The sequence below is a fragment of the Xenopus laevis genome, chromosome 9_10L (assembly GCF_017654675.1).
Source record: "Xenopus laevis strain J_2021 chromosome 9_10L, Xenopus_laevis_v10.1, whole genome shotgun sequence".
Classification (NCBI taxonomy): domain Eukaryota; kingdom Metazoa; phylum Chordata; class Amphibia; order Anura; family Pipidae; genus Xenopus; species Xenopus laevis.
In genome coordinates, this window is record NC_054387.1 from 132,781,804 (window position 1) to 132,808,596 (window position 26,793).

General features: G+C 42.9%; 1 protein-coding gene across 3 annotated transcripts; it reads left to right on the forward strand.

The window, feature by feature from the left end:
- Positions 1–3,445: 3,445 nt before the first annotated feature.
- On the forward strand, positions 3,446–18,573 carry hsd3b7.L (hydroxy-delta-5-steroid dehydrogenase, 3 beta- and steroid delta-isomerase 7 L homeolog). 3 transcript variants are annotated; one of them, XM_041577438.1, is made up of 8 exons: positions 3,446–3,463; positions 5,209–5,255; positions 8,870–9,026; positions 13,614–13,769; positions 15,126–15,234; positions 15,526–15,625; positions 15,746–15,908; positions 16,088–18,573. In XM_041577438.1, the coding sequence occupies exons 3-8, from the start codon at positions 8,870–8,872 to the stop codon at positions 16,543–16,545; spliced, it is 1,143 nt and encodes a 380-aa protein (XP_041433372.1). In that variant the 5' UTR covers positions 3,446–3,463; positions 5,209–5,255; the 3' UTR covers positions 16,546–18,573. The 3 variants fall into 3 exon arrangements, 2 of the variants coding, with proteins under 2 accessions (XP_041433372.1, XP_041433371.1); XM_041577437.1 differs by having other exon boundaries at positions 3,448–3,463; positions 5,206–5,255; XR_005964248.1 differs by lacking the exon at positions 3,446–3,463 and having other exon boundaries at positions 5,045–5,255; positions 16,088–17,095; positions 17,136–18,573.
- Positions 18,574–26,793: the final 8,220 nt, after the last annotated feature.

The window sequence follows — 26,793 nt, forward strand, 5'->3', positions numbered from 1 at the left end:
AATTGCCTACACAATTAGGGTTTTTATCATTTATCCTATATGTCTCCTTTAAATGATTCCTGATGTAAATAAAGAGCAGAAAAAGTGGAGACTACTCCTAGTTGATCTCATGTCATCTGGGCATTACACACACATTACACACACATTACACACACATTACACAAACATTACATAAACATGGACTGAGAGAGTTGAGTTTTCTACACACTGGGTCCATTTCCCTGATATAAATTCTAATTATCGTTGAGGGTCCCAGGAGGGTCATAATATTTATTTTGGAATTAAACTCACTTAAAGGCCCAATTCAGTTACTAAGCAACGTTCTCCCATAACTAGGAGCACATTGAGTAAATACTGAATTAGGGAGCCACCCCCATCTCATGAAACCTCTACTCTTCTTATTGTGCCCACCTGTGCACTCGACATGACGTTGGCAGCTGGAAAACCATTAGTAGTTGTTGGGATAAAGAGACGGGAATTGCACGGAACTGACGTTGCTAAGAACAACCAGGAGAAAACAAAGCAACACAAGGCAGATGTTTCCTAGGACCTTGTCTGGTCTGTAACTGTCGTGTTTTGTTCTCTTTTCATCATTGAGTCGGGGGAGTTAAGTGAGTTTTGGGGAGATAAATCAGGAGCAGGAGAAATCGAGGGATCTATCAAGATGCTCAGAGGACTGAAACCTGTAGCTCAGTATCTTGGGTTGTTTGATGATACAGAATTGCACACATATCAGTGCAACATTACATAGTGATAGTGAGTATTGACTTATGCCATGTGTATACCTTGCACACATTGTCTATTGTCATATTGTCTTCTCCATTACCCCAGCTTTGCTCCTTGACCTCCCTGACTACTATTTGTCTCACTCTTTGCTTTCCTCTACTCGTTCTCATTGGAAACTCTCCGGATGCTCCCAGTCCACCCCCCATGGCAGTTTCGGTGAGAACTGAGAGGAGATTGTAAATTGTTACTCATCACTTAATCCACCTACCTCTGCACAACAATCAGTTAACACATCGTCCCACTCTAAAGCTCCCCATAGACGCGACGATTCTTCTTGCCGAACGACCGATTTTAGGGAAGTCCGACCAATCCTTCCAAATTATCGTGCGGTTAGTGGGATTCGAACGATCGTACATCTTACGATTTTTCGGCCGACATCAGTCAGGAAATTGATCGGCCAGGTCAAAAAATCTTTGTGGGTCCCAGTGCAATGTATCTATGTTTGCAGGGCCAAGCAGGCAGCTCCCCTTTGTTTTCCTGCCAAATTGGTCTTTTTAGTTGATGGTAAATTTGTACGATCGTTCTGAGAAAATCGTGGTCTCACGATGAGGATCTGGTCTTTTAAAAATCTCAACATCTTTGGCCAGCTTTATAGGCTGCCATGCAATAAGTATGTACAATGTATATACAGACATATAGTAGCAGGGGCGGAACTACAGGGGAAGCAGACCCTGCGGCTACAGGGAGGCCCTGGGGCCCCATGAGACCCAAATTCATATACAGTTTCAATAAATATTGGTAAAAACAGCTGAACCTCTAGACGTTTTGTGGGTCTGAAAAATATGTATAAAAATGCCATGGGGCCCATTAATATGTAGTTACACTGTATAGTAGTATGTTGCTCATTAAAGGATTGACTTGCAGCATGGCCGGGAGCATGAAGCCTCCCATTCTATAATCATTCTCACCCTAAATAACGATATAGAAGACGAATAGCCGATAATAAATAAGGAAGGGACGGATGCATGAGTTGTACAAACAGGTGTGATTGTTTCAGTTCCAGGTAAGTGACAAGTGTATCCCCTGGGGGCAGGAAGACACCCACATGTTTAGTCATTTACTCATATGATCTGACCTCTTCCAAGGAAAGGATTCTGCTCCCGGGATCTGACATGTGACTGGAGAGAAGAGGAATGGTTTCTCATGGGAGCCCTCGCTAATTTATTGTGGGGAGCAACTTTTTGGGAAAGATCATCAAGGGGTCTTAAAAAGGGGTCAGCACTACCTCTGTGTGCCAGTGATTTGCTATTGGTTTATTGAGAGGTGGCCAAATCCTCTCTAGTGGGGTGCGAGTGGGACCTACTTCCTACCATCTTACTCCCCCTTTACTCCACTGCCTGGAAATTAAAGATGGGGTTCGCCCTTAGGTTAACCTTTAGTATGTTATAGAATGGCCAGTTCTAAGCGACTTTTCAGTCTTCATTATTTCGTTTTTTTATAGTTTCTAAATGATTTGCCTTCTTCTTCTGACTCTTTCCAGCTTTCAAATGGGGTCACTGACCCCATCTAAAAAACAAATACTCTGTAAAGCTACAAATGTATTGTTATTGCTACTTTATATTCCTCCTCTTTCTATTCAGTCCTCTCCTATTCATGTTCCAGTCTCTTGTTCAAATCAGTGCATGGTTGCTAGGGTAGATTGCTGACTAAAAAGCTAAATAAGTCAAAAACCACAAATAATAAAATGAATAATGAAAACCAACTGCAAACGGTCTCAGAATATCGCTCTCTACATCATACTAAAGGTTAAATCAAAGGTGAACAACCCCTTTAAAGGAGACATTTAATGTAAAAAATAAGAATGTACCAGTGCATTATACTTATTTAGATATAGAAGAATTGTGCTTAAAAAAGTAGTGTTTCAGGCTGATTTATTGAATATTTCTGCAAAAACCCTAATAATCCCTCCCTTCTCTTCCACTTGCTGCTCCCTGAATTCCCAGGCTGTGCACTCAGCTCACTGCACTGTAGGACAGGAACCAATCAGCAGCTAGCAGGACCTGATAGGGAACTGAAGCCTGTCTGTGCTTGTGTGACTGCAGGGCTGTGATTGGCTGTCCCCCTCCTACTGTGCTTCTGGCAGGGACACGCCCACCCCTCATATGAAACACAGACAGGGACCAGAGAACATCTATAGGGAGCTCCAATAAAGGGGCTATTTTTAAAGATAATATTAATGTTTAGCCCCATGTAAAAGCAACACCATATATTACTTATAATTGCCTACACAATTAGGGTTTTTATCATTTATTAGAGGGGAATTGTGGAAGCACTCAAGGCTAAATCAAAATATATTCAAATATAATGGAAGTGCTACTTACAATGCACTTCCCTGGGCCCCTGTCTCATAAATAATTCAGTATAAATGCAAGTGCATATGTTTACAAAACAGGGGTTTTTAGTTACCAAAGTTATGATCATAAAATTGAAAAGCCACCATACCTTAGGAGTGCTTCCACAACCCCCCAATTTTGTACATTGTATTAGCCTGAAGCTGTGGCTTAGCTTCATGTGGTTTTTAATAGCACCCCATACCCACCCCTATATACTAATGGTGGTCCTATGCTTTTAAATATGGGCGTTGGTTTGGGCAATCTCTCTCTCTTAAAAGCCTTAACTGGCGGGGGAGGATCTAGGCTCCAGAGTGAAACCAATGTTCCACAAACACTGAATACAGGTAATGCTATTATGCAGAGAATTGTCTTTTTATATTATGACCTGAGAATAAACAAGTTAGGGACCGCCATATGGGGTTTACCTTGACGTGGTATGGTGGCTTTTCAACTTTATGATCATAACTTTGTAACTAAAAAACCCCTGTTTTTGTAAACACATGCACTTGCATTTATACTGAATTACTTATGAGACAGGGGCCCAGGGAAGTGCATTGTAAGTAGCACTTCCATTATACTTAAATATACTTTGATTTAGCCTTAGGAGTGCTTCCACAACCCCCCAATTTTTATCATTTATCCTATATGTCTCCTTTAAGGATCTACTATAAATATATAAATATATATCTACACTTCAAACTGATCTCCCTCTGGTGGCCAATGAGAAGTTCTCACTCAATAACAACCTATCAGCAATTCGGTCCAGTCACAGTGAGGTTTAAGAAAATAAAAAAAAATAAAATAAATATATATATATATTAGACAGATATATGTGAAGCCTGGCAGTGCAATATAGTGGCCCCAGCGGTGATGCAGTTTAACTATGAACTGAGGCTTCACATTTAACTTATGAAAGAAATTGTAACACTAGGCAGATTCCCAACATACAGTCACTGGCAATTGTTCTACATGTAAAATAAACAACTGCCGGGTCTGCCCGTCCCTTTCTATTCCCTGAGCTGGCGGTTCTGACTGGTGAAACAACGTAACAGAGAATTGTCTTCTGCTCCACAATATCAAGAATCAGAAGCAACAAGAAACAGACACTGCTGTCCAGTAATCAGGGGAGTAACTAGAGAGGCAGCAGACCCCGCGGCTGCAGGGGGCACAGGAGGTACAGGGGCCCCACTTTCAATAAATACTGGTAATACAAGTCAATCTCTAGACAATTTGGGGGCCTGAAAAAATAATTTGCTGTGGAGCCCAGTAATATCTAGTTATGATATTTAGATATAACTTCAAACCCAGAGTGAATGAGGGATGGATGGATATTAGATAATTGCTTATAGTTTTATATTGGGGTTCATATAATTAGGCACCAGGTCACGACTCTGCCCAGTATTTCAGTTTCGGTTTAATCTGCACGTCCCTTCATTGGGCACAATGTACCTTTCATGATGACTCCATCTGCTATTGTTTTGCACTGGGAGCACAATGAGTGGGCACATATCTCTATGACAGCCTCTGTTCTCTCTCTGTCTCTGTACTTCTCTGTCTCTGTCCTTCTCTGTCTCTGTGCTTGTCTCTCTGTCTCTTTACTTCTCTGTCTGTGCTTCTCTGTCTCTGTGTTTGACTCTCTGTCTCTGTGTTTGACTCTCTGTCTCTGTGTTTGTCTCTCTGTCTCTGTGCTTGTCTCTCTGTCTCTCTGTCCTTCTCTGTCTCTGTACTTCTCTGTCTCTGTACTTCTCTGTCTCTGGGCTTGTCTGTCTGTCTCTGCGCTTGTCTCTCTGTGCTTCTCTGTCTCTGTACTTCTCTGTCTCTGTACTTCTCTGTCTCTGTGTTTGACTCTCTGTCTCTGTGTTTGACTCTCTGTCTCTGTGTTTGTCTCTCTGTCTCTGTGCTTGTCTCTCTGTCTCTCTGTCCTTCTCTGTCTCTGTACTTCTCTGTCTCTGGGCTTGTCTGTCTGTCTCTGCGCTTGTCTCTCTGTGCTTCTCTGTCTCTGTGCACTCAGAGATTAGGTTGTGAGAGGTAGGTAAGAGCTAAGCTCAGCCCCTCCCTCCTTTTATTTCCTCCCTCTTCCCCACAGCAGCAGAGTTCAGATCCTGATCAGCAGCCAAACGCACAGCAAGCACCAAGGTGAGTTCCCCTTTAACCCTCTTTATTCCCCGGCATCCCCCAGAACTGATTAACACATGGGGGCTTCATGTGTCTGTGGAGAGACTGTTTTATAATCTACTAGCTCTTGCAAACAGCGCAGGAAATTGTAATTACCTGCAGGCAACAGAGCTTACACTCTAATCATGCTCATATAATGCTCCGTCGCTGTATACGCTTGCTTCCTATTCACAACTCTACATACACACAGTTGTTATTTACAGAATTCAGTGCATCTGTCTGTAAAGTCTATCTGCCTGTTTCTATCTGTCATCTGTGCAGGTGAAACACAGCTCTGGCATCCATTATCCAGAAACCCATTATCCAGAAAGAGATAAAATAAATATACTTGCAAATAAATGGGCTGGGCAGGAGGAATATGGGAAGATTTATAGAAGGCTTTTATGGTGTTCACCTATGGATTTTGCAGAAGAGCTGGAGAATGAGGAGAGTAAGCGACTCCCCTTGGCTCCGGTGATGTTTAGCCTTTAGCTGCGCTGTGAGATTTAAAGGGCAACTAAATAGAGATTTTACGTAAGTGTGAGATCTCAGCAGCACACGGGCACTTCTATGTTTCTGACACATTGATACAAATAGTTCATAAAAGCGGCTCCTGGAAAAGAAAATGTATCGCCCAAAAGTGCAGCACAAAAGGTAGAGCGAGGATTTTATAAATATGACCTTGTTTAGGCAGAGCTTTCACAGCAATAATGGCAGTAGCAAAGTACAACGTTACCTGCCACTCTCAGACTTTGTTTGTACTGGCACCTTGGCACGAATGGAGAATTCTGGGAGTTGTAGTTTAGCAACAACTAGGGTGACCCAGTTTAGCCATTCTGCACATGAAAATAAATGTCTTGTAACATTACTGTACCTTCTCCTAATGTGCCAGACCTGCAGACTGTTGATAATGTGATACTTCTACTTGCACCGTCATTAAAGATTTAAATTAGGTCGGTGTTACATGGTACTGGCTCCCAAAGCTGCTCATGTTTCCCTGTCAGATAGAAATACCCTTCAGGCTTTGATAGATTATACTTTACAACTCAACACCATCTGTAATGTCATCTCATTAACTGCTAATATCCTTATCATTTACAGTAGGGGGTACATTATCCCTTATAATACATGAGTGATACTCAGAGTTCCCTGTATAACTCAGCCTGCAGCCTTGTGTCTTTATATGGTCACAGAACAACCCCTCAGTGACTTCTAATATCCTTATCATTTACAGTAGGGGGTACATTATCCCTTATAATACATGAGTGATACTCAGAGTTCCCTGTATAACTCAGCCTGCAGCCTTGTGCCTTTATATGGTCACAGAACAACCCCTCAGTGACTTCTAATATCCTTATCATTTACAGTAGGGGGTACATTATCCCTTATAATACAGGAGTGATACTCAGAGTTCCCTGTATAACTCAGCCTGCAGCCTTGTGTCTTTATATGGTCACAGAACAACCCCTCAGTGACTTCTAATATCCTTATCATATACAGTAGGGGGTACATTATCCCTTATAATACATGAGTGATACTCAGAGTTCCCTGTATAACTCAGCCTGCAGCCTTGTGTCTTTATATGGTCACAGAACAACCCCTCAGTGACTTCTAATATCCTTATCATATACAGTAGGGGGTACATTATCCCTTATAATACATGAGTGATACTCAGAGTTCCCTGTATAACTCAGCCTGCAGCCTTGTGTCTTTATATGGTCAAAGAACAACCCCTCAGTGACTTCTAATATCCTTATCATTTACAGTAGGGGGTACATTATCCCTTATAATACATGAGTGATACTCAGAGTTCCCTGTATAACTCAGCCTGCAGCCTTGTGCCTTTATTTGGTCACAGAACAACCCCTCAGTGACTTCTAATATCCTTATCATTTACAGTAGGGGGTACATTATTATAAATCTAACTGTTAATATAATAAAGATGATTGTATGGTAATAATGGTTCAGTAGAACTAGTAAAGTAGAACAATGCAGATACAGGGGAAGGGGGGCCCGCTGTAGTTTCCGCTCGGTTGCATCTATATTCCATGGGGCTCAGCGGTGTCACAGGATATTACACAAACACAATTCTTTGCAGTTACACATCCGGTTCGCTGGCATTGCAGTTTGTGTTAGTGTAACAGTGCACAGGGAGCAGCACCCAATGGTTACAATTGCTCATCATTTAGCAGTTGCATGAACTAATGTAGGTGCAATTCCGAGAAGGGGGGCCCCCAAGTGTGAGGTGCAGGTGCCACGAGGGATGTGCAGTGTCGGGTGTATGTTCTGCTGCTAAATACAGAGGTTGTGTTTGATAAAGTGCAGCTGTTTCCATTCAATCCCATTACACACACATAGGAAAGTGGGGGGACTGCGCTACTAGGTACCCCAACATAGGAGGGAATGTGCCAGGAATCACATCAGCACAAGTCCCCAGAGTAATTATGTGGCCCCAGGTTAGAGCCCCCTGTCTGTGAGTGGTTCCAACTGAGAGACAGGGTTATTATTAAAGGAGACATATGGGTACAATAAAAAAACCCTAATTGTGTAGGCAATTATAAGTAATATATGGTGTTGCTTTTACATGGGGCTAAACATTAATATTATCTCTAAAAATAGCCCCTTTATTGGAGCTCCCTATAGATGTTCTCTGGTCCCTGTCTGTGTTTCAAATGAGGGGTGGGCGTGTCCTAACGGTCCCTGCCAGAAGCACAGTAGGAGGGGGACAGCCAATCACAGCCCTGCAGTCACACAAGCACAGACAGGCTTCAGTTCCCTATCAGGTCCTGCTAGCTGCTGATTGGTTCTTGTCCTACAGTGCAGTGAGCTGAGTGCACAGCCTGGGAATTCAGGGAGCAGCAAGTGGAAGAGAAGGGAGGGATTATTAGGGTTTTTGCAGAAATATTCAATAAATCAGCCTGAAACACTACTTTTTTAAGCACAATTCTTCTATATCTAAATGAGTTTAATGCCCTGGTACATTCTTATTTTTTACACAAAATGTCTCCTTTAAAGTCTGGAGGAATGGGGGGCCAACACTGGAGACAAAACAGTCACTGGGCACATCGTTTGTGGAATAAAAGAGGAGCCAATACAGACGGGGTGGGATTAACACAAGTGTGTGACACATCTCTCTAATTTTAGCTTGTGGCTAGAACTCTGGCACCAGTACCCTGTGTGTAACTGTCAGCTGTGCAACTTCTCCTGACCACACAAACTGTCAGCACATCAACTGTCACCATCACTGTGGCTGCCCCAGATGCTGCTTTATACCACCCCTTGCTCGACAAGCAGCAGACACACAGGGTCATTTCATTGGCACCGCTCATGCCAGCAATTGCCATCAGTCACTTACTGGATGGCAACTGTCACCCTAAATGCACCAGCCAATGGCCAACGGAGATACAGTACATGGGGGATGTGTAGGCCATAGCTCTTAGGAAACTCTGGGGGTGCTCAAAGCAGAGGCAACCAAAACCGTTAGTAGCGGCGGGTAGAGATTTCACTTTTACTCCATGTTGGAAAATAATCACCTTCTATTCTGTACTGATTCCCATCTCCTGCGGGTGCTCGTGACCCCTTACTTTTCTCCCCAGATGACAGTTGGGAGTGGGCAGGTGTATGTGGTGACTGGCGGCTGCGGATTCCTGGGGTCACACCTCGTGCGGATGTTGTTGGAACATGAAAAGAACATTAGTGAGATCAGAGTGTTTGACCTGCACTTGGACGAGTCGCTCAGAACACTCAGCAATGGTAAGTGGCTCTGCCAGGTCTCTGATATAGGGGACGGTTGTGTCTCATTAATATCCTCATAAATGTAATAACTGATTGACACAATGAAACCTTGTGCCTTTATATGGTCACAGGACCCCTCAGTGACTTCTAATATCCTTATCATTTACAGTAGGGGGTACATTATCCCTTATAATACATGAGTGATACTCAGAGTTCCCTGTATAACTCATCCTGCAGCCTTGTGCCTTTATATGGTCACAGAACAACCCCTCAGTGACTTCTAATATCCTTATCATTTACAGTAGGGGGTACATTATCCCTTATAATACATGAGTGATACTCAGAGTTCCCTGTATAACTCAGCCTGCAGCCTTGTGCCTTTATATGGTCACAGAACAACCCCTCAGTCACTTCTAATATCCTTATCATTTACAGTAGGGGGTACATTATCCCTTATAATACATGAGTGATACTCAGAGTTCCCTGTATAACTCAGCCTGCAGCCTTGTGTCTTTATATGGTCACAGAACAACCCCTCAGTGACTTCTAATATCCTTATCATTTACAGTAGGGGGTACATTATCCCTTATAATACATGAGTGATACTCAGAGTTCCCTGTATAACTCAGCCTGCAGCCTTGTGCCTTTATATGGTCACAGAACAACCCCTCAGTGACTTCTAATATCCTTATCATTTACAGTAGGGGGTACATTATCCCTTATAATACATGAGGGATACTCAGAGTTCCCTGTATAACTCAGCCTGCAGCCTTGTGTCTTTATATGGTCACAGAACAACCCCTCAGTGACTTCTAATATCCTTATCATTTACAGTAGGGGGTACATTATCCCTTATAATACATGAGTGATACCCAGAGTTCCCTGTATAACTCAGCCTGCAGCCTTGTGCCTTTATATGGTCACAGAACAACCCCTCAGTGACTTCTAATATCCTTATCATTTACAGTAGGGGGTACATTATCCCTTATAATACACGAGTGATACTCTGAGTTCCCTGTATAACTCAGCCTGCAGCCTTGTGCCTTTATATGGTCACAGAACAACCCCTCAGTCACTTCTAATATCCTTATCATTTACAGTAGGGGGTACATTATCCCTTATAATACATGAGTGATACTCAGAGTTCCCTGTATAACTCAGCCTGCAGCCTTGTGCCTTTATATGGTCACAGAACAACCCCTCAGTGACTTCTAATATCCTTATCATTTACAGTAGGGGGTACATTATCCCTTATAATACATGAGTGATACTCAGAGTTCCCTGTATAACTCAGCCTGCAGCCTTGTGCCTTTATATGGTCACAGAACAACCCCTCAGTGACTTCTAATATCCTTATCATTTACAGTAGGGGGTACATTATCCCTTATAATACATGAGTGATACTCAGAGTTCCCTGTATAACTCAGCCTGCAGCCTTGTGCCTTTATATGGTCACAGAACAACCCCTCAGTGACTTCTAATATCCTTATCATTTACAGTAGGGGGTACATTATCCCTTATAATACATGATTTCCCTGTATAACTCAGTCTTGTGCCTTTATATGGTCACATACAGTAGATCAGTAACACACACACACAATAGGGATGGAAATTGCAGTTCCTGGTATATACAGGCTGGAATATAGAGATAAAGTTGTTACACTCCTGATATCTCTAGTTCTCACGTTCTCTGGGAAGTTTCTCACATACTTATTTGGGGAGGTTTCAAGCTGCTCTGGTAGATAAAGGTCTTATTTGAAGCTCAGTTATTCCTGTATTTGGCACTAGGGCTGTAACCTGGGACATTGAGGCGCATGAATGAAGTGCAGTGTTTGTACATAGTGATACAGAGTACCTGTTGTTAGTAGCGACATCCAGATGATACCCCTTATATCTTGCCTGACACTTGGCTGCTCACCCTGACATTATTCTATGAATGAAACATAAAACTAACTGTGTTTCTGGGTCTCATAGAAGATTCTGTTATAATGGGAACTGCCGTGGCCCCTGCTGTACCCCTGTACCTTCTGCTGTACCCCTGTACCTCCTGCTGTACCCCTGTACCTCCTGCTGTACCCCTGTACCTCCTGCTGTACCCCTGTACCTCCTGCTGTACCCTTGAACCCCTTGATGTACCCCTGTACCCCCTGCTGTACCCCTGTACCTCCTGCTGTACCCCTGTACCTCCTGCTGTACCCTTGAACCCCTTGTTGTACCCCTGTACCTCCTGCTGTACCCCTGAACCCCTTGTTGTACCGCTGAATCCCCTGCTGTACCCCTGAACCCCTTGTTGTACCCCTGTACCTCCTGCTGTACCCCTGAACCCCTTGCTGTACCCCTGAATCCCCTGCTGTACCCCTGAACCCCTTGTTGTACCCCTGAATCCCCTGCTGTACCCCTGAACCCCCTGCTGGCTAGGCCACTGCCTCTCAAGCACAAAATACACAGCTTTATAATGAGGATGAGGGACATTTCTATATATAATGTATAATTAATGGGAGAATAAAACCTTGTGCTTTCCTTGTTCAGACTAGTGTAACTGGGGAGGGATGGGCTCAGTTCAGCAGCAGGAATTCAGAGTATTGGAAACTCTTATGTGGCCCCCCTTGTCCTTTGGCTGAACTGGGGGGGATTCCTATTCCATCTTTGATCTTTATCCCATTCACAGATCTAAGAATTTCCCCCTATCACACACACATACACGGAACATACACGGAACATACACGGAACATACACGGAACATACACCGAGTAGTAGCACAGGCTGGGGCAACGCTGGTGATTGTGGGCAGTTTGCTTTACTTTGCCTTACTAAGCTTCCCCATCACTCACTAGTTTATCCTGTTACAGCAGGTTTCTGACTTATTTGCTTTGACCGCCTTCTTCCCAAATTGCTTTTTGCCTTGTTTACTGCTTTGTTTTGACTTGGCTGCTCTCCACATCCAACACTGCACGACTGTCACGTCCCTCCTTGTCTCCAGCCTCAGTCTTTTATACTCTGATTTAGCACCAACACAAACTCATATTACACTAATATACACCTTGCACTCACTCACTCTGACATGCAGGTAGCTAGAATCTCAGCTGCCATAAAGCAGGACAGGACTGCTGCTTACAATGGGGATCAGATAGGATCTGTGCAGTCACTGGGACAGAATGTTCTGTTATACAGATAGCTAGAATCTCAGCTGCCATAAAGCAGGACAGGACTGCTGCTTACAATGGGGATCAGATAGGATCTGTGCAGCCACTGGGACAGAATGTTCTGTTATACAGATAGCTAGAATCTCAGCTGCCATAAAGCAGGACAGGGCTGCTGCTTACAATGGGGATCAGATAGGATCTGTGCAGCCACTGGGACAGAATGTTCTGTTATACAGATAGCTAGAATCTCAGCTGCCATAAAGCAGGACAGGACTGCTGCTTACAATGGGGATCAGATAGGATCTGTGCAGCCACTGGGTCAGAATGTTCTGTTATACAGATAGCTAGAATCTCAGCTGCCATAAAGCAGGACAGGACTGCTGCTTACAATGGGGATCAGATAGGATCTGTGCAGCCACTGGGACAGAATGTTCTGTTATACAGATAGCTAGAATCTCAGCTGCCATAAAGCAGGACAGGACTGCTGCTTACAATGTGGATCAGATAGGATCTGTGCAGCCACTGGGACAGAATGATCTGTTATACAGATAGCTAGAATCTCAGCTGCCATAAAGCAGGACAGGACTGCTGCTTACAATGGGGATCAGATAGGATCTGTGCAGCCACTGGGACAGAATGTTCTGTTATACAGATAGCTAGAATCTCAGCTGCCATAAAGCAGGACAGGACTGCTGCTTACAATGGGGATCAGATAGGATCTGTGCAGCCACTGGGACAGAATGCTCTGTTATACAGATAACTAGAATCTCAGCTGCCATAAAGCAGGACAGGACTGTTGCTTTAAGAGAAGATAGAAATCTAAGCATATGAGCCATCAAATGATATTTACTCAACATTACACATTGTTTTCAGGCATTAATAGAAATTAAACTAATATACTTAATAGAATAACAAGCAGCTTCCGTCATCCCTTGTGACTTTTCTCATTATAAGACGCCCAGGGGAGGATGCTGAATGATTCAATAAAAACAATGATTAACAATAGCAGCAGCGTGAGATTGTAGGTCTCCGAGTGTGTACGTGGGGGGTTAGTTTATGTATTTTTGGGGCTAATCTCTAACACTTGCAGTAATATCCATTGAAACAAGGGGGGGGTAACCTATGTCAAATTAGAGATGAGAGTCTGTTAGTGGGGGGCACCAGGGGGGGGATACTTGGAATTGGATAAAGTGTAAGGATAAGGGCACACCTGGCGATTCAGGGAGATTGAGTCGCCTGGTGACTAATCGCCTCTTTTTTGGGGCGACTAATCTTCCCGATTGCCTTCCGCCGGCTGTAATGAAAAGTCGCCTGCGGAATGGCACATGCGGACCTTTGTATTCCAAAGTCGCCCGAAGTTTCCTCGTGAGGCATGTCCCATCAGAACTCTGTGACTGTCCTTTCTGATTCAGGGTTTTACAAGGGGGATAGTGAATTGTGACTCTCTCTGATGTCTCTTTAGACAGAGTGAAAGTGCGTCTGATCAGTGGCGACATCTCTCGTTTGGAAGACGTGCGAGAGGCCCTGCGTGGGAGTCACCTGGTTATACACACGGCCAGTCTCGTGGATGTCTGGGGCCGGGTGCCCGCCAGTAAAATCACTGAGGTCAATGTTACAGGTCAGTTATTCAATGTTCTGGGGGCTTAGCAGGGGGCCAAGCCTTTTAGCATGAACCCAGGGCCTTATCACTGGCAGTTCCGTAATTCTCCTGCAGGGGGGGATATTCACAAAGATGGAGTAAGGAAGATTAGGGGGATAACCCAGGATTTATGCCTGAAAGTAAACTTAAATATAGATTTGTTTTACTGCTGTAAACAAATATTTTACTCTGCTTTAAGTCCAAATTTGGGTTAATGCCTCCTAGGGCACACAGTGAGCCACAGGTAGGCTTTGTGATACCCAAGAGCGTCAACATATTGCGCAGAGTTGTAAAGTAAATGTGTTTATACAACGGAATCACATGAATTATATACATAGAACATATGGCGTTACATACATCACAACCTGAACCAATACAAGTACAAAAGGTGAGGAAGGCCCTGTGCAAAAGAGCTTACAATCTAAAGGGAAGAGAATAAGACACAAGGTGTGGGAGTGGGCAGGATCGGAATGAAGTGGCTGAGAGATGTGGTACTGTATGTGGTGTTGCATTTGGTAGTTAAGCAGAGTAAGGATAGGCTTCTTTAAATAAGTGCGTTTAAAGAGATCTTTTGAAAGCAGGAAGTTTGGGAAAAAGTCGGACAGACCGTGGGAGGGAATTCCAGAGGAGGGGTGCAGCCCTTGCAAAGTCTTGAATGCAAACATGTGAGGAGGTAATGAGAGAAGAGTTGAGTAGCAGGTCAGTAGAGGAGCATAGTAAGCATTGGGTTGAGTTCAGAGATGTAGGGTGGGGCAGAGTTATGAAGTGCTTTGAATGTCAGGGTCATTAATTAGAATTTTATTCTGAAAGGTAGCGGAAGCCAGTGCAGGGATTGACAGAGGAGGAGCGGTTGCTGAGGTGTATGAGCCTCGCAGCAGTGTTCATTATGGACTGGAGAGGTGACAGTTTCTGGTGGGGAAGGACAATTATAGAGAGTTACAGTAGTCTACAGTAGAGTAGTCTACATTTGGCATCTTGCCACCCTATGTCCCACCATGTGAATCTTCATTCCATGCAGATAAACCATTAAGCCAACTACCCATATAAGCTATACAAGAGGAGTAAGGGCAGCAATTAAAATGCACACATTGAATAATTAATAAGCAATTAATTCATATATATATACTGCATGAATTCAAAGAAATCTATGTGTTTAATGTTTAATAAGTATCTATATATGGAAGGGGTGAGATTGGTCCCTCAAGGATCAAACTGGATTGTAAGTTCTGTGGGGTAGAGACTTGTGCTCATAGCATTCTGGGTGACAGTTATCATTTTCTAAGGGTACGATTATTACTGCCCATAACCATATAATATGCTTTGTGCTGTTCGCAGGGACGATGAATGTGCTACAAGCGTGCAAGGAGGAAGAGGTGCAGTATCTGGTCTATACCAGTAGCATGGAGGTGGTGGGGCCAAACATCCACGGTGACCACTTCTACAGGTACGTGGGGACATATTAACAGGAGCGCTTTCCTTCTGCAGCACCACCCTGGGATATGAGTAAGGTCCATGTATTTCCCCCTTTTTAATACGAAAAGCCAAATGTCTTGAACCAAAGGTTCCCCTCCTGTATGCTCTGTATCCAAGTGCAACTGTTGGTCTCATGCAACTGAAATCTCATGTGACTTCATGTGATTCTCATAGAACCATTAGGTAGAGGGATTGTTGAAATAGTTGCTGCAGAAGTTTCTACATAGATAGAAAACTCATCTCATGCTCCTTTATGTTTCAGAGGCAATGAAGACACAGAGTATAGAATATATCACAAAGAGCCGTATCCACTGAGCAAGGCCAAAGCTGAAAAGCTTGTACTGGAAGCGAATGGTGCAAAGGTAATGCACTGACTGGCCACTAGGGGGCAGCATAATTTAGGTGGCAAACAACCACCTCATTTGATGGTGGGAGTTCTAACTTTTGTCTTCATGTTTTTATTGTTTTTTTCTTGCCTGCAGATTAAAGGTGGGAAATTGCTCTACACTTGCTCCCTTCGTCCTACAGGGATCTATGGGGAGGGCCATGAGCTCATGAAGCAGTTCCACCGTCAGGGTTTGAGGACCGGTCGCTGTGTTTTCAGAGCTATTCCTCCAGCCATAGAGCATGGACGTGTCTATGTAGGTAAGAACATCAGCAATGGTATATGGTACAGCTATGAGAGTGGGAGAGATAGGAAGGCTTAGCTGAAGCACAACAAGCAACTTGCTTTGGCTTTATGGGGACCCCACAATAGTATGTAGTGATCCTTGCTTGGTAACTCCATCTGCTGAGTATTAAATAGGGTGTTCTCCTTCCTGCAGGTAACGTGGCCTGGATGCACCTCTTAGCTGCACGCCAACTGCAGATTCACCCATCCACCTTGGGCGGGCAGGTATACTTCTGCTACGACTCGTCTCCCTACAAAAGCTATGAAGACTTCAATATGGAGTTCTTATCAGCATGTGGTTTCAAAATTATTGGATCCCGCCCTCTTGTGCCTTACTTTTTGCTTTACCTACTGGCCTTACTGAATGCCCTCATGCAGTGGGTGCTACATGGATTCTTCACCTATGCCCCCATCCTTAACCCTTATACCCTGGCAGTAGCCAGCACTACATTCACTGTCCAGACGGACAAAGCTGAGAAGCACTTTGGGTACCAGCCGCTGTATGCCTGGGAGGAAGCTAAAAAAAGGACGATCACCTGGGTGAAGAGCTTGGAAGTCAGCAGGAAGGATCTAAAAGATGTGGGAGAAAAGGGCAACTATTGTTGTAACTGAGGGCACCACCAACTGTGTGGATGTTGGCATGTGGATATACTTTGTTCAGATCTAGAGAGTGGATAAAGTATACCAACAGCAAGGAGCTACATGGACTACAAAAACACCACTAAGCATTTCATAACATCTATACCCCAAGAGGAATAATCCTTCAAGAATCATACCCCAACTCGTTCTGCGCCCCAGAATTGATCACATTTTTGGAATTCATTGGACCATTCCATTATCTCATTTCCTCAAACAGCTAAAAATTCAATTAGTGCTACAAGCTAAATCACTTTTAAAGTATATACGCAAACTTTTAAGGACCTTGTTGGAAGGAAGGCTTATCAAGAAATTGTTGTGATTACTAGGGCCACGGCAGATGTCTCCCATCTATAGGTCTTTGTAGGACACCACAAGACCTCATGAAGCTTCAATGACTGTAGGCAAAGACTTGAAAACAGAGTCTATCCAGAGTATGGTATATGTTGGGTTCTACCAAGCATTGGGGACAGTTGCCCATATATCTGTGAATGGTACAAGGTGGCATTTTAAAGAACGTGTGGCCCTCTAAGGAGCTGCATGTTATACCTATAACTACACAGAGACTTATAAAGCTTTATGTAGAAAATTGCAGTATTTCTATTTAAACTCTGTGTATGTAGGCCATGGGCAGTATTATTATTGACAGATTGACGTGGCTTTACTTGCTATAAATACCAATTGCCCTTTAACATGGGGTTGGGCCTACATAGCTAGACAAACAAAGGATAAAGGACACTTTTTGATAATATTCAACTAGAGTGTGTGTGAAGGTTCAGAGGTGCAGCAGTCCATTGCAGTTAATCCATTGATGCCACCAACAAGCCTAAATTAATCCTGAGCTCAAACAAGGTTCAGGAAGAGCTGCTTATTCTGGATGTGTATGCCGTGCATTTACTAAGCTATATGTAATTTAGAGTAACATCTTTATTTCCACAGTTACTATTTATAAATCATAGCAATGTTATTTAATTCTCTATTTAATTGTTTTTTTTTTATGTACCATGGTTTCAAGGGACCGGCAGCAATAGAAATAATGAAGGACCAAAGGGTTCCATGCGGGAAGTAGAATTGGATATAATCATAACCGTTGGACATGAGATTGGAGTGATATAAAGCATTGGAGTAGCATGTAGAGTGAGTAGAGTGTAAAGTGAGCAAGGTCTTCAGATAAAACCTTATTGTTGGTATTGGAAGAAAGTTCTAATCATTGAGAAAGAAGTGACCTCCTAAATCTTTATATACAAACTTAGGATCAGGAGGTGATGCACTTTGCTTTTAAAACTCAATATACAATTAATAAGAGATATGCAGGGGTCTGGGGTACTCCCCTTCTTATTAAACAAGAGCCTCTCTATCAGCTGGTATCTAATACTGGTGGTATATTGAGATATACGTGCAAGTGGTGAGACAGTGGTGAGGAACATCCATAGTTTGTAGGTCCATAACAACTTGAAGGCCTCATGATGGACATCCTTGGAGTACAGTAGAAGAAGAGAATGAAGAAGAGGGAAGACTAAGAAAAGACATATAAACAAGGGAAAAGAAGTCATAAATGTTTGCATTTTAGGGATATTAGGGTTATAGCTGGCAGATTTAGATTTGTTTGACTGAATTGAAAGCCTTGTATGGGACCAAAATGATCTCCTTTCCCATTATATAAATATATACCTCTTAAATGCACTTTCCTCTCCTGAGATATTGGGGGGTGAAGGTGGAATAATCAGTTTTACAGATGGGTTCTTGGTGAGGAACATGCCACTGGATTCGTATGAGCAGTGCACTCAATGCTTTTTGCTTTCCTTGACTGGTGGGTGGACAAAGATGGTGGCAGTGACCAGAATTCTGCCCTTATCAAGACCCCAAGGTCATCTTACTTTGTCTGCATCACTGCCACGGTGATGGAGGGGAGAGATGACTGAAATGAAGTGTCATAACTTAAAGATAATGTTTAAGCCAATATTTATGATAATATCTACAATTAAAAAGTAATATTTTATTGTATGGTGGATGTTTTGTGTTTATTCTGGAGTTGGAAGGGACTCCTGGTAGGTGCGGAGATGCCCAGCAGTACGGGAGGCAGAGATGGTCCATAAAAGAATGTGAGGGAGGGAGGTGTAGGAATTGTAAATATTCTGTAAGGATAAGGCATACGGATATACCCCTCAGGGCATAATAAGAACCATACCAGTCATATTTCTGCTGGAGCACAGTGGAATTTAATTTCCAGGAAACCAGCAGAGTAAACATATGGAGTCAGTATAAGTTTTCCTGCATTGCAGCCAGTGAGAGACAGTGCTTGTTCTCCTTATAATATAGTGGGGTCGCAGCTCAACATGAATCGGCAGGGGTCTAGGCACTCACCATTCACCTCCTAAAGTACCATTAGAAGTAGTAGGAGCCCAATAAAGGGAATAAATCTTGTGAATGATTCCAGCTTCCTTTTCCATGCCTTCCTGACACATCTTTTCCAAGTTCTTTGGCAGGTTATGGAATTGGCTGTTGGTGTGACTCACAGACTCAAGGAAACATGGAAATACTGACTATTGGGATGTTTCTGGTACACAGGGAGGGTGAGGACACGAGTCAGTGCTTATAGAATATAGAGGAATGCCCAGGGAGTGCAGCTGGAACAGGGTGCTCTAATGTAGGGTGCAGAGACATAAGAACTAGGGTACATAGACAAGTACTGCTCCTTATTCGTCTGATGGAAAAGTTCTCCCCTAACCTGCCTGATCTAAAAGCCTCTTCGTAAATTTCTATGATGCATGAGCCTCACCTATTACCTGTACCCCAAATCTATCTAGTGTGCTGGCTCCAACCATTATCTAACTAATGCGGGGGGCAGTGCTGCGGTCATAGTGTGATCCCAGCCAGGGTGGTACATACAACGAGCTTGCAGGTCTACCTGCGCCTAATGCTCTGATTTCCATGCACGCTTTCTAAAACATTCAGGCGGGTTATTTGGTTAATGATAAAGTGACCCTAAACTGTTACAAGGGCCACTGGGGTAGTGAATGATTTGTCATCTCTGTAAGATGCTGCAGAATATCTAAGATCTTAATAATATAATATGTCCCTAGATATCAAATATAATAGGCCCCTTCTACATATATCTAATCTTTTAGCTTCATACCTTAGCTAGCTAATAACAATCCAATATCTATATATAAGATCTTAATAATATAATAGTTCCCTAGATATCAAATATAATAGGCCCCTTCTACATATATCAATTTTTTTAGCTTCATACCTTAGCTAGCTAATAACAATGCAATATCTATATATAAGATCTTAATAATATAATAGTTCCCTAGATATCAAATATAATAGGCCCCTTCTACATATATCTAATCTTTTAGCTTCATACCTTAGCTAGCTAATAACAATCCAATATCTATCTAATGCATTAGCTCCACCCCATGTCTATCCCCTGTAAGAGCTCCACACCTAAACAAGCAACTGCTCACCCCATATCTCAGCACAAGCTCCCCAGTTAGAAATGTACCGGACAGAAGAGCTGTCTGTTGATTATGAGCCATAGGAACATTATCGCTTCATTTGGTGACCCTCTAGTGCCCAGTCCCAGATTGCCGGGCTGAAGCCTGAGTTGCGCTACACACAGCCAATTTGCATTTTATTATAACTGGGCCTTTCCTCCCAGAGAGCTGCAATTCAGTAGTCGCTCACAGCACTGCAGCAGGTTTTACTGCAAAACAATGTGTGGAGTGTGAATATCAGTGCTGCCATCTAGTGGTCTAGTCTGTACTACTGCTCCTTCATTGCTCAACCTCATCCCATAATTAACCCCTTTTATTACAATTCTATGTCTTGTTTTATACATTCTATTATGGAATTGGGTTAATTACTTCCCACTTCATATAGTTATACCCCTTCAAAGCTTTCATATCTATATTTCTTATCTCTCCTGCTTAGTGTATGACAGCATACAGCCGTGTAACAATAACATATCTCCCAACATCTGAAAAATGAAAAGAGGGACAAGAACTTGTGCCACGCCCATTTTATGGCCACACCCCCTCATTACCATGTCCATTTTACAAAATTTGGCAGGTTATGAAAGTTTGAACACATTTCTGGGAGTTTTAGTGTAATGTTTTATGTGTTATAACAGTTTTGCTAATGAAAGTGAATTTCCCTTTAAGATGCTAGTCATTTCCTGCTTATCTTAAAGGAGACATTTGTGTAAAAAATAAGAATGTACCAGTGCATTATACTCATTTAGATATAGAAGAATTGTGCTTAAAAAAGTAGTGTTTCAGGCTGATTTATTGAATATTTCTGCAAAACCCCTAATAATCCCTCCCTTCTCTTCCACTTGCTGCTCCCTGAATTCCCAGGCTGTGCACTCAGCTCACTGCACTGTAGGACAGGAACCAATCAGCAGCTAGCAGGACCTGATAGGGAACTGAAGCCTGTCTGTGCTTGTGTGACTGCAGGACTGTGATTGGCTGTCCCCCTCCTACTGTGCTTCTGGCAGGGACCGTTAGGACACGCCCACCCCTCATGTGAAACACAGACAGGGACCAGAGAACATCTATAGGGAGCTCCAATAAAGGGGCTATTTTTAAAGATAAAATTAATTTTAGCACCATGTAAAAGCAACATCATATATTACTTATAATTGCCTACAAAATTAGGGTTTTTTCCATTTATCCTATATGTCTCCTTTAAAAAGCTACAATTGTTTCTTTGCTTATCTTAAATTGCTACAAAAGTATCCAAGTGCAGCTGTTGAGTGTTCTGGGCTCTGTCAAAAAGGCTCTTATTTTAATTAAGTTTCAGAAACTTTGTATCTTTTTGGATTCGTCCTTTGTGAAAGATTCGGCCGAATACCGAACCGAATCCGAATTTGCATGTGCAAATTAGGCCTGGGAAGGGGAAAACATTTTTTACTTCCTTGGTTTGTAACAAAAAGTCAAGCAATTTCCCTCCCACCTCTAATTTGCATATGCAAATTAGGATTCGGCTGGGCAGAAGGATTCGAATCCGAATCCTGCTGAAAAAGGCTGAATCGTGGCCGAATCCGGTACCGAATCCTGGATTCGGAGCATCCCTAATATATATATATAATTAGTGCCATAAAGCAGGACAGGACTGTTGTTATTGATCATTTAGTCAGGAATAATGGATGCAGGCATAACAAGTGGTAATAACAGCAGCAAAGCAAGAGGCAGGACTATGAACTCTTTGTTCTGGCGGCTGGGTTACTTTAATCAGACGTATGGATTGTGCCTTATGGATGTAACGGTGTTCCTACTTGAGCTGTGAGAATTTCATTGGTTACAGGTTGGTTTTGCCTCAGACAACAGCACAAGGATTCACCACAAATGGGCCAATAAACAGCAGTTACACAACAACAATAACCAGTTGGCTCTACATAGGCCTCCGGTATGATCTGTTCCAAGGCCTGAGGGCCACACACAATCCTCTCAGCACCATTGACCCGCCACCTGGGTGACCAAATCCTAGGAAAATTCCTTTGTTTGAGGACTTCACCGACTGAGAGGATAATTCTGTGTACGGACTGATAGAGATGGATATTAGAGCACTTTCTAGATAATAGATACAGATATATATGTGAGAGGGCTGACAGGGTATAATTAAATTCCTCTGAGAAAAATGAATGACAGGAGGGACCATTAGAGGGCGACTCCACTCAGTTACCACAGGGATGGTTAGGCCCAGGAGTTTATATAATAGAGCTGTCACTTCCTGTTTGGCCTTCTCAGGTAACTGGCTGGAGCCTGGGTCTCAGTGTTGATGTAGGACAAGCAGAGTAATGGCGGGATTAGTTCAATGAGAGGCCTTACCACAGAGCCCCAAGAAGGTTCCTAACAGGTACCAGTTGGTAAACTGTATCTCGAGGAATCACCCAGCAAAAACAACTTTTTGTTCACAGATCAGCAAACACTAATTTCTGGGGAAAGTGCCCCTTCTTTATTGATTTATATCATCACCAATATCAACGTTTCGGGGGGCACAACCTCCCTTCATCAGGATGTGTGTGTGCGGATCCGTGAACAAAAAGTTGCTGTTGCTAAGGGACCGTGCCGGGTCAACGGAGGACCAGCACCACTACTGCAGAGTGAGTAGATTCCGGGTGTGCCGTGTACTTATTACATTAAATAACCCAGCAAAAGGCAGAAGAAGAAACCCTTTTTAGTGCTGAGAGGACTATCCTGTGACATATAAGGGACATGGAAGGAGCATTGCTGGAAACAAGGGACAAGAAATACTGTGGTCGCCTGTGAGGTAAGTGGGAATGGAAAGTGAATAAAGTAAATGCGCTGGGTCTGAGATTGGGGGAAAGATCAGTGAAGTCACATGACAAGCTGAGGAGAAAATGGTTTAGAAAATTTGTTTAAAGGGAATATTCAACTTTAAATTAACTTTTAGTGTGATGTAGAGAGTGATATTCTGAGACAATTTGCAATTGGGTTTAATTTTCTATCATTTGTGGTTATTGAGTTATTTAGCTTTTTATTCAGCAGCTCTCCAGTTTGTAATTCCAGCCATTAAAGGTGAACCATTTAATAGCAGCCTCAGCGCTCAATAGAAAATATCTCTCTGGATTTATTGCTCAACAATACAAAGTCATGTAACACGAATCTGCGTTTATTAGTAGTTATCGGCCGTGTATAGTGAATGTTATATTGTATATATCCTAGGGAGGCACCTAATCTACTATTTGGGATTCAGCCAAATCCTTGGTGAAAGATTCGGCCGAATACCGAACCGAATCCTAATTTGCATTCGCGAATTAGGGGCAGGAAAGGAAAAAGTGTAAAAAAACTCGTGAAGAAAAGTCACGTGATTCCCCTACCTGCCCCTCATTTACATATGCAAATTATGATTTAATTTGAATGCTCCTGAAAAAGGCAGAACCAAATCCTGGATTCGGTGCATCCCTAATATATACAGTATATTGTGATGGGTCCCAAAGCTCAGGTAAGTGACAGACGTCCAGGGAATCAGCAGGAAAGAAGATGAGGAGCTTTTGGAGCATATTCAGAGGGACAGATATTCCCTTCTAAAGAACTGCAGGAGCCTCAAAACAAAATGTACAGCATTTCAAGCTACTTCATTGTCGTGCTTTATTTCCCCTTGAACTATTTGTTACAGGCTCCGCTCACAATATCACTGAATGCACAATTGAAAAGAAACCCCCGTATAGTAAGTAAAATGGCAGATCTTGGCGTGACGCTGCAGAACACGCGGCCTTCTCTGACACTAATTCAATTAACCCAAATTCATTTGTGACCTAAATCCTTGTAACGGAGGCCGTAACAAAATGGCATTTTATGGGCAAAGCGGGACTTCCAGCCGTGGAATGGCATCAGTATTCTCATTAGTGAAACCCTAGTTCTCGGCACATAGAAAATATCATTACGACCCGCACAGATCCGCACGAGGCGACTCCTCAGTAAACCAGTCCCCCGGGGGCTCAGAGCTCAGCGACTGCTAGAGACCAAATTAGCCTGAATTATTGCAAATGTAATTAATTAGGGATCCGCTTCCTCCTTTTGCAGCATTCCTACGGGGCCAATTCCTGCTTGTCCTTACCCTGCACATTGGGCCCTTCCCCCTTTAAAAACATTTTATTACCTTTTAAAAGCTTTTAAATGAAATGTAAATTAAATATTGTGGCATTGGAATTCTTTATTCTGTGGTTAAAGACGCCCTGCGAGACTGAGCTGGGTGGAAAAGCCACATAAGTATTAACTGGGTCAGGTTCATGGCTCCTCCCTCTGCAACGCGTAGGGCTAAGCGGCACAATTCTGGAACTGTCACTGCAAGCAGAGAACTTGATGTATCGCTGGAACTGAACAACCAATCCTAACAATATACATTGTATTAAATGGAGAGTAAGAAGCAGGTATACAGCAAGGAGGGGGCAGTGCAAGTGGGGGCCTGGTGCAGATTTTTCCTCTGATGAACTAGTTTTGTTAATGCCCAATGAATATAAATTCTATCCTAAGCAGGCACAGCTCTTAGTTAAAGGAGACATATAGGATAAATGAAAATACCCTAATTGTGTAGGCAATTATAAGTAATATATGGTGTTGCTTTTACGTGGTGCTAAACATTAATATTATCTATAAAAATAGCCCCTTTATTGGAGCTCCCTATAGATGTTCTCTGGTCCCTGTCTGTGTTTCACATGAGGGGTGGGTATGTCCCTGCCAGAAGCACAGTAGGAGGGGGACAGCCAATCACAGCCCTGCAGTCACACAAGCACAGACAGGCTTCAGTTCCCTATCAGGTCCTGCTAGCTGCTGATTGGTTCCTGTCCTACAGTGCAGTGAGCTGAGTGCACAGCCTGGGAATTCAGGGAGCAGCAAGTGGAAGAGAAGGGAGGGATTATTAGGGTTTTTGCAGAAATATTCAATAAATCAGCCTGAAACACTACTTTTTTAAGCACAATTCTTCTATATCTAAATGAGTATAATGCACTGGTACATTCTTATTTTTTATAAAAATTGTCTCCTTTAAAAAATGCACTGACCCTGGCTACTTTTCCTGTGCCGTTATTTTCAAATATATCCCAGGGATCCCTTTGTGGCTGTCCTGGGCCGCTCACACGGTTGGTATAGTCAGGGTCGGACTTTGTCGGCAGGACACCGGGAAAAAATCTGATGGGCACTGCCGGCCCAGACCCCCTGTTGACGCTTCCTCCCGGCCCCCGGTCACGGCTGTGATCAGGAAAAAAAATAGGTGCGGGGGGGATGGGGTTGCAACTGGGGTGGGGCTGAAGTATCTGTGTATTTGCACAGGAGGGTGTGGGGGCCCCCCAGTCCAAGCATGGATATATTAACATTTCTGATGCTACTATAGTGCACATTCAGCAACTTCTTATGTTACGATACTGCACAACTAGCCAGTCCTGGGCAGCCGCACTGGATCCCTGGCAAATCCGGACGGTGACGTTGGTTATCTTTGGGTGCTCCCCAGTCAAATTCACTTGTAAACTGCCACCAGAGCATTCTCGCTCAGTCCACTCTTTGGGGGCTATTTACTAAAATCTGATTTTATCCTATTTTTAAATAAACAAAGCTCAGCCAAACTCCCATACACGATTTTGCCTCATCTATCATCGAAATAACTGAAGAAAGAACAGATCTTTTCTCCCGAATCGCTCAATTTTTTCGGGTTGTGGCCTGAAAACCCTGAATTTTTCAGATTATCGGGCTAAACCCATCACAAACCACGATATCTACAAATTGACATCTGCCATTGACTTATACATGACCTCGACAGGGTTGAGATGCCAGGTTTTCGGATCTGGCCTTTTTTTTTGCAGTTTTTGCCCCAAAAAGCATAAAGCTTTGAGCCCAAATAGCAAATCACCATTTTGTGAACAGACAATACAGTTATAAAATATATAATAATAAATTATACGTCATTTTTTGTGGGGTTTTTTTGTGTTTTTTAAATTGTTTTATTTTCATTCTTATATTATTTTTAATCCTCCCCCAGGTTATATATTCCAAGCCATCCTTACCATTTTTATGTTTCCATTCAATCATTGTCTGTAGCCTCCATCCCACTCCCTTCCTCTCTCGCTGTCACCTTGTGCCCTGTCTTCCCCTACTGCTTCATTTTCATATTCTTAATCCTTTCTGTATTCATCTTCCTTCTGCCGTTATCCTGACAGCTGCTATATTCCTCCCCAGGGTCGGATTGGCCTGTCGGGTACCGGGAAATTCCCTGGTGGGTCCTTCCCCTCTTTCTGGAACTCAGAGCATTAACTCTTTCCTCCATTTTTTTCAGGTTCTACTCGTGTTTTCATTTATTCCTAGAATTATCTCTAGTCCGCTACCAAAATAAGGAAGAGAGCAATTCTCAGGGAATGCTGAAACCTCTGTGGGCTTCAAAAGAAACGTTTGATACATGATGTCTCAATAACATGTATGAAAACCACACGAGAAAGATAGAGAAGAGTTAATTTAGGACTCTGTGAAGGGTTCATGGAATTCATGGAAAGGCAGATGCCAAATGTATTTAGAAGGAGCATCCAGGGAGGTGGTTCAATTATATAGAATTGGCAGGGACTTTGGGACAGGCAGGAGAGGCATATGTCTAGGGTGCCACTGGGGATGGGGGGAGGGCAATTACAAAAAATCAGGAGGAAGGGGTTTAAGAAACAGTAACACCAAAAAATTATAGCGTTTTAAAGTAAGAAAAATATCATGTAGTGTT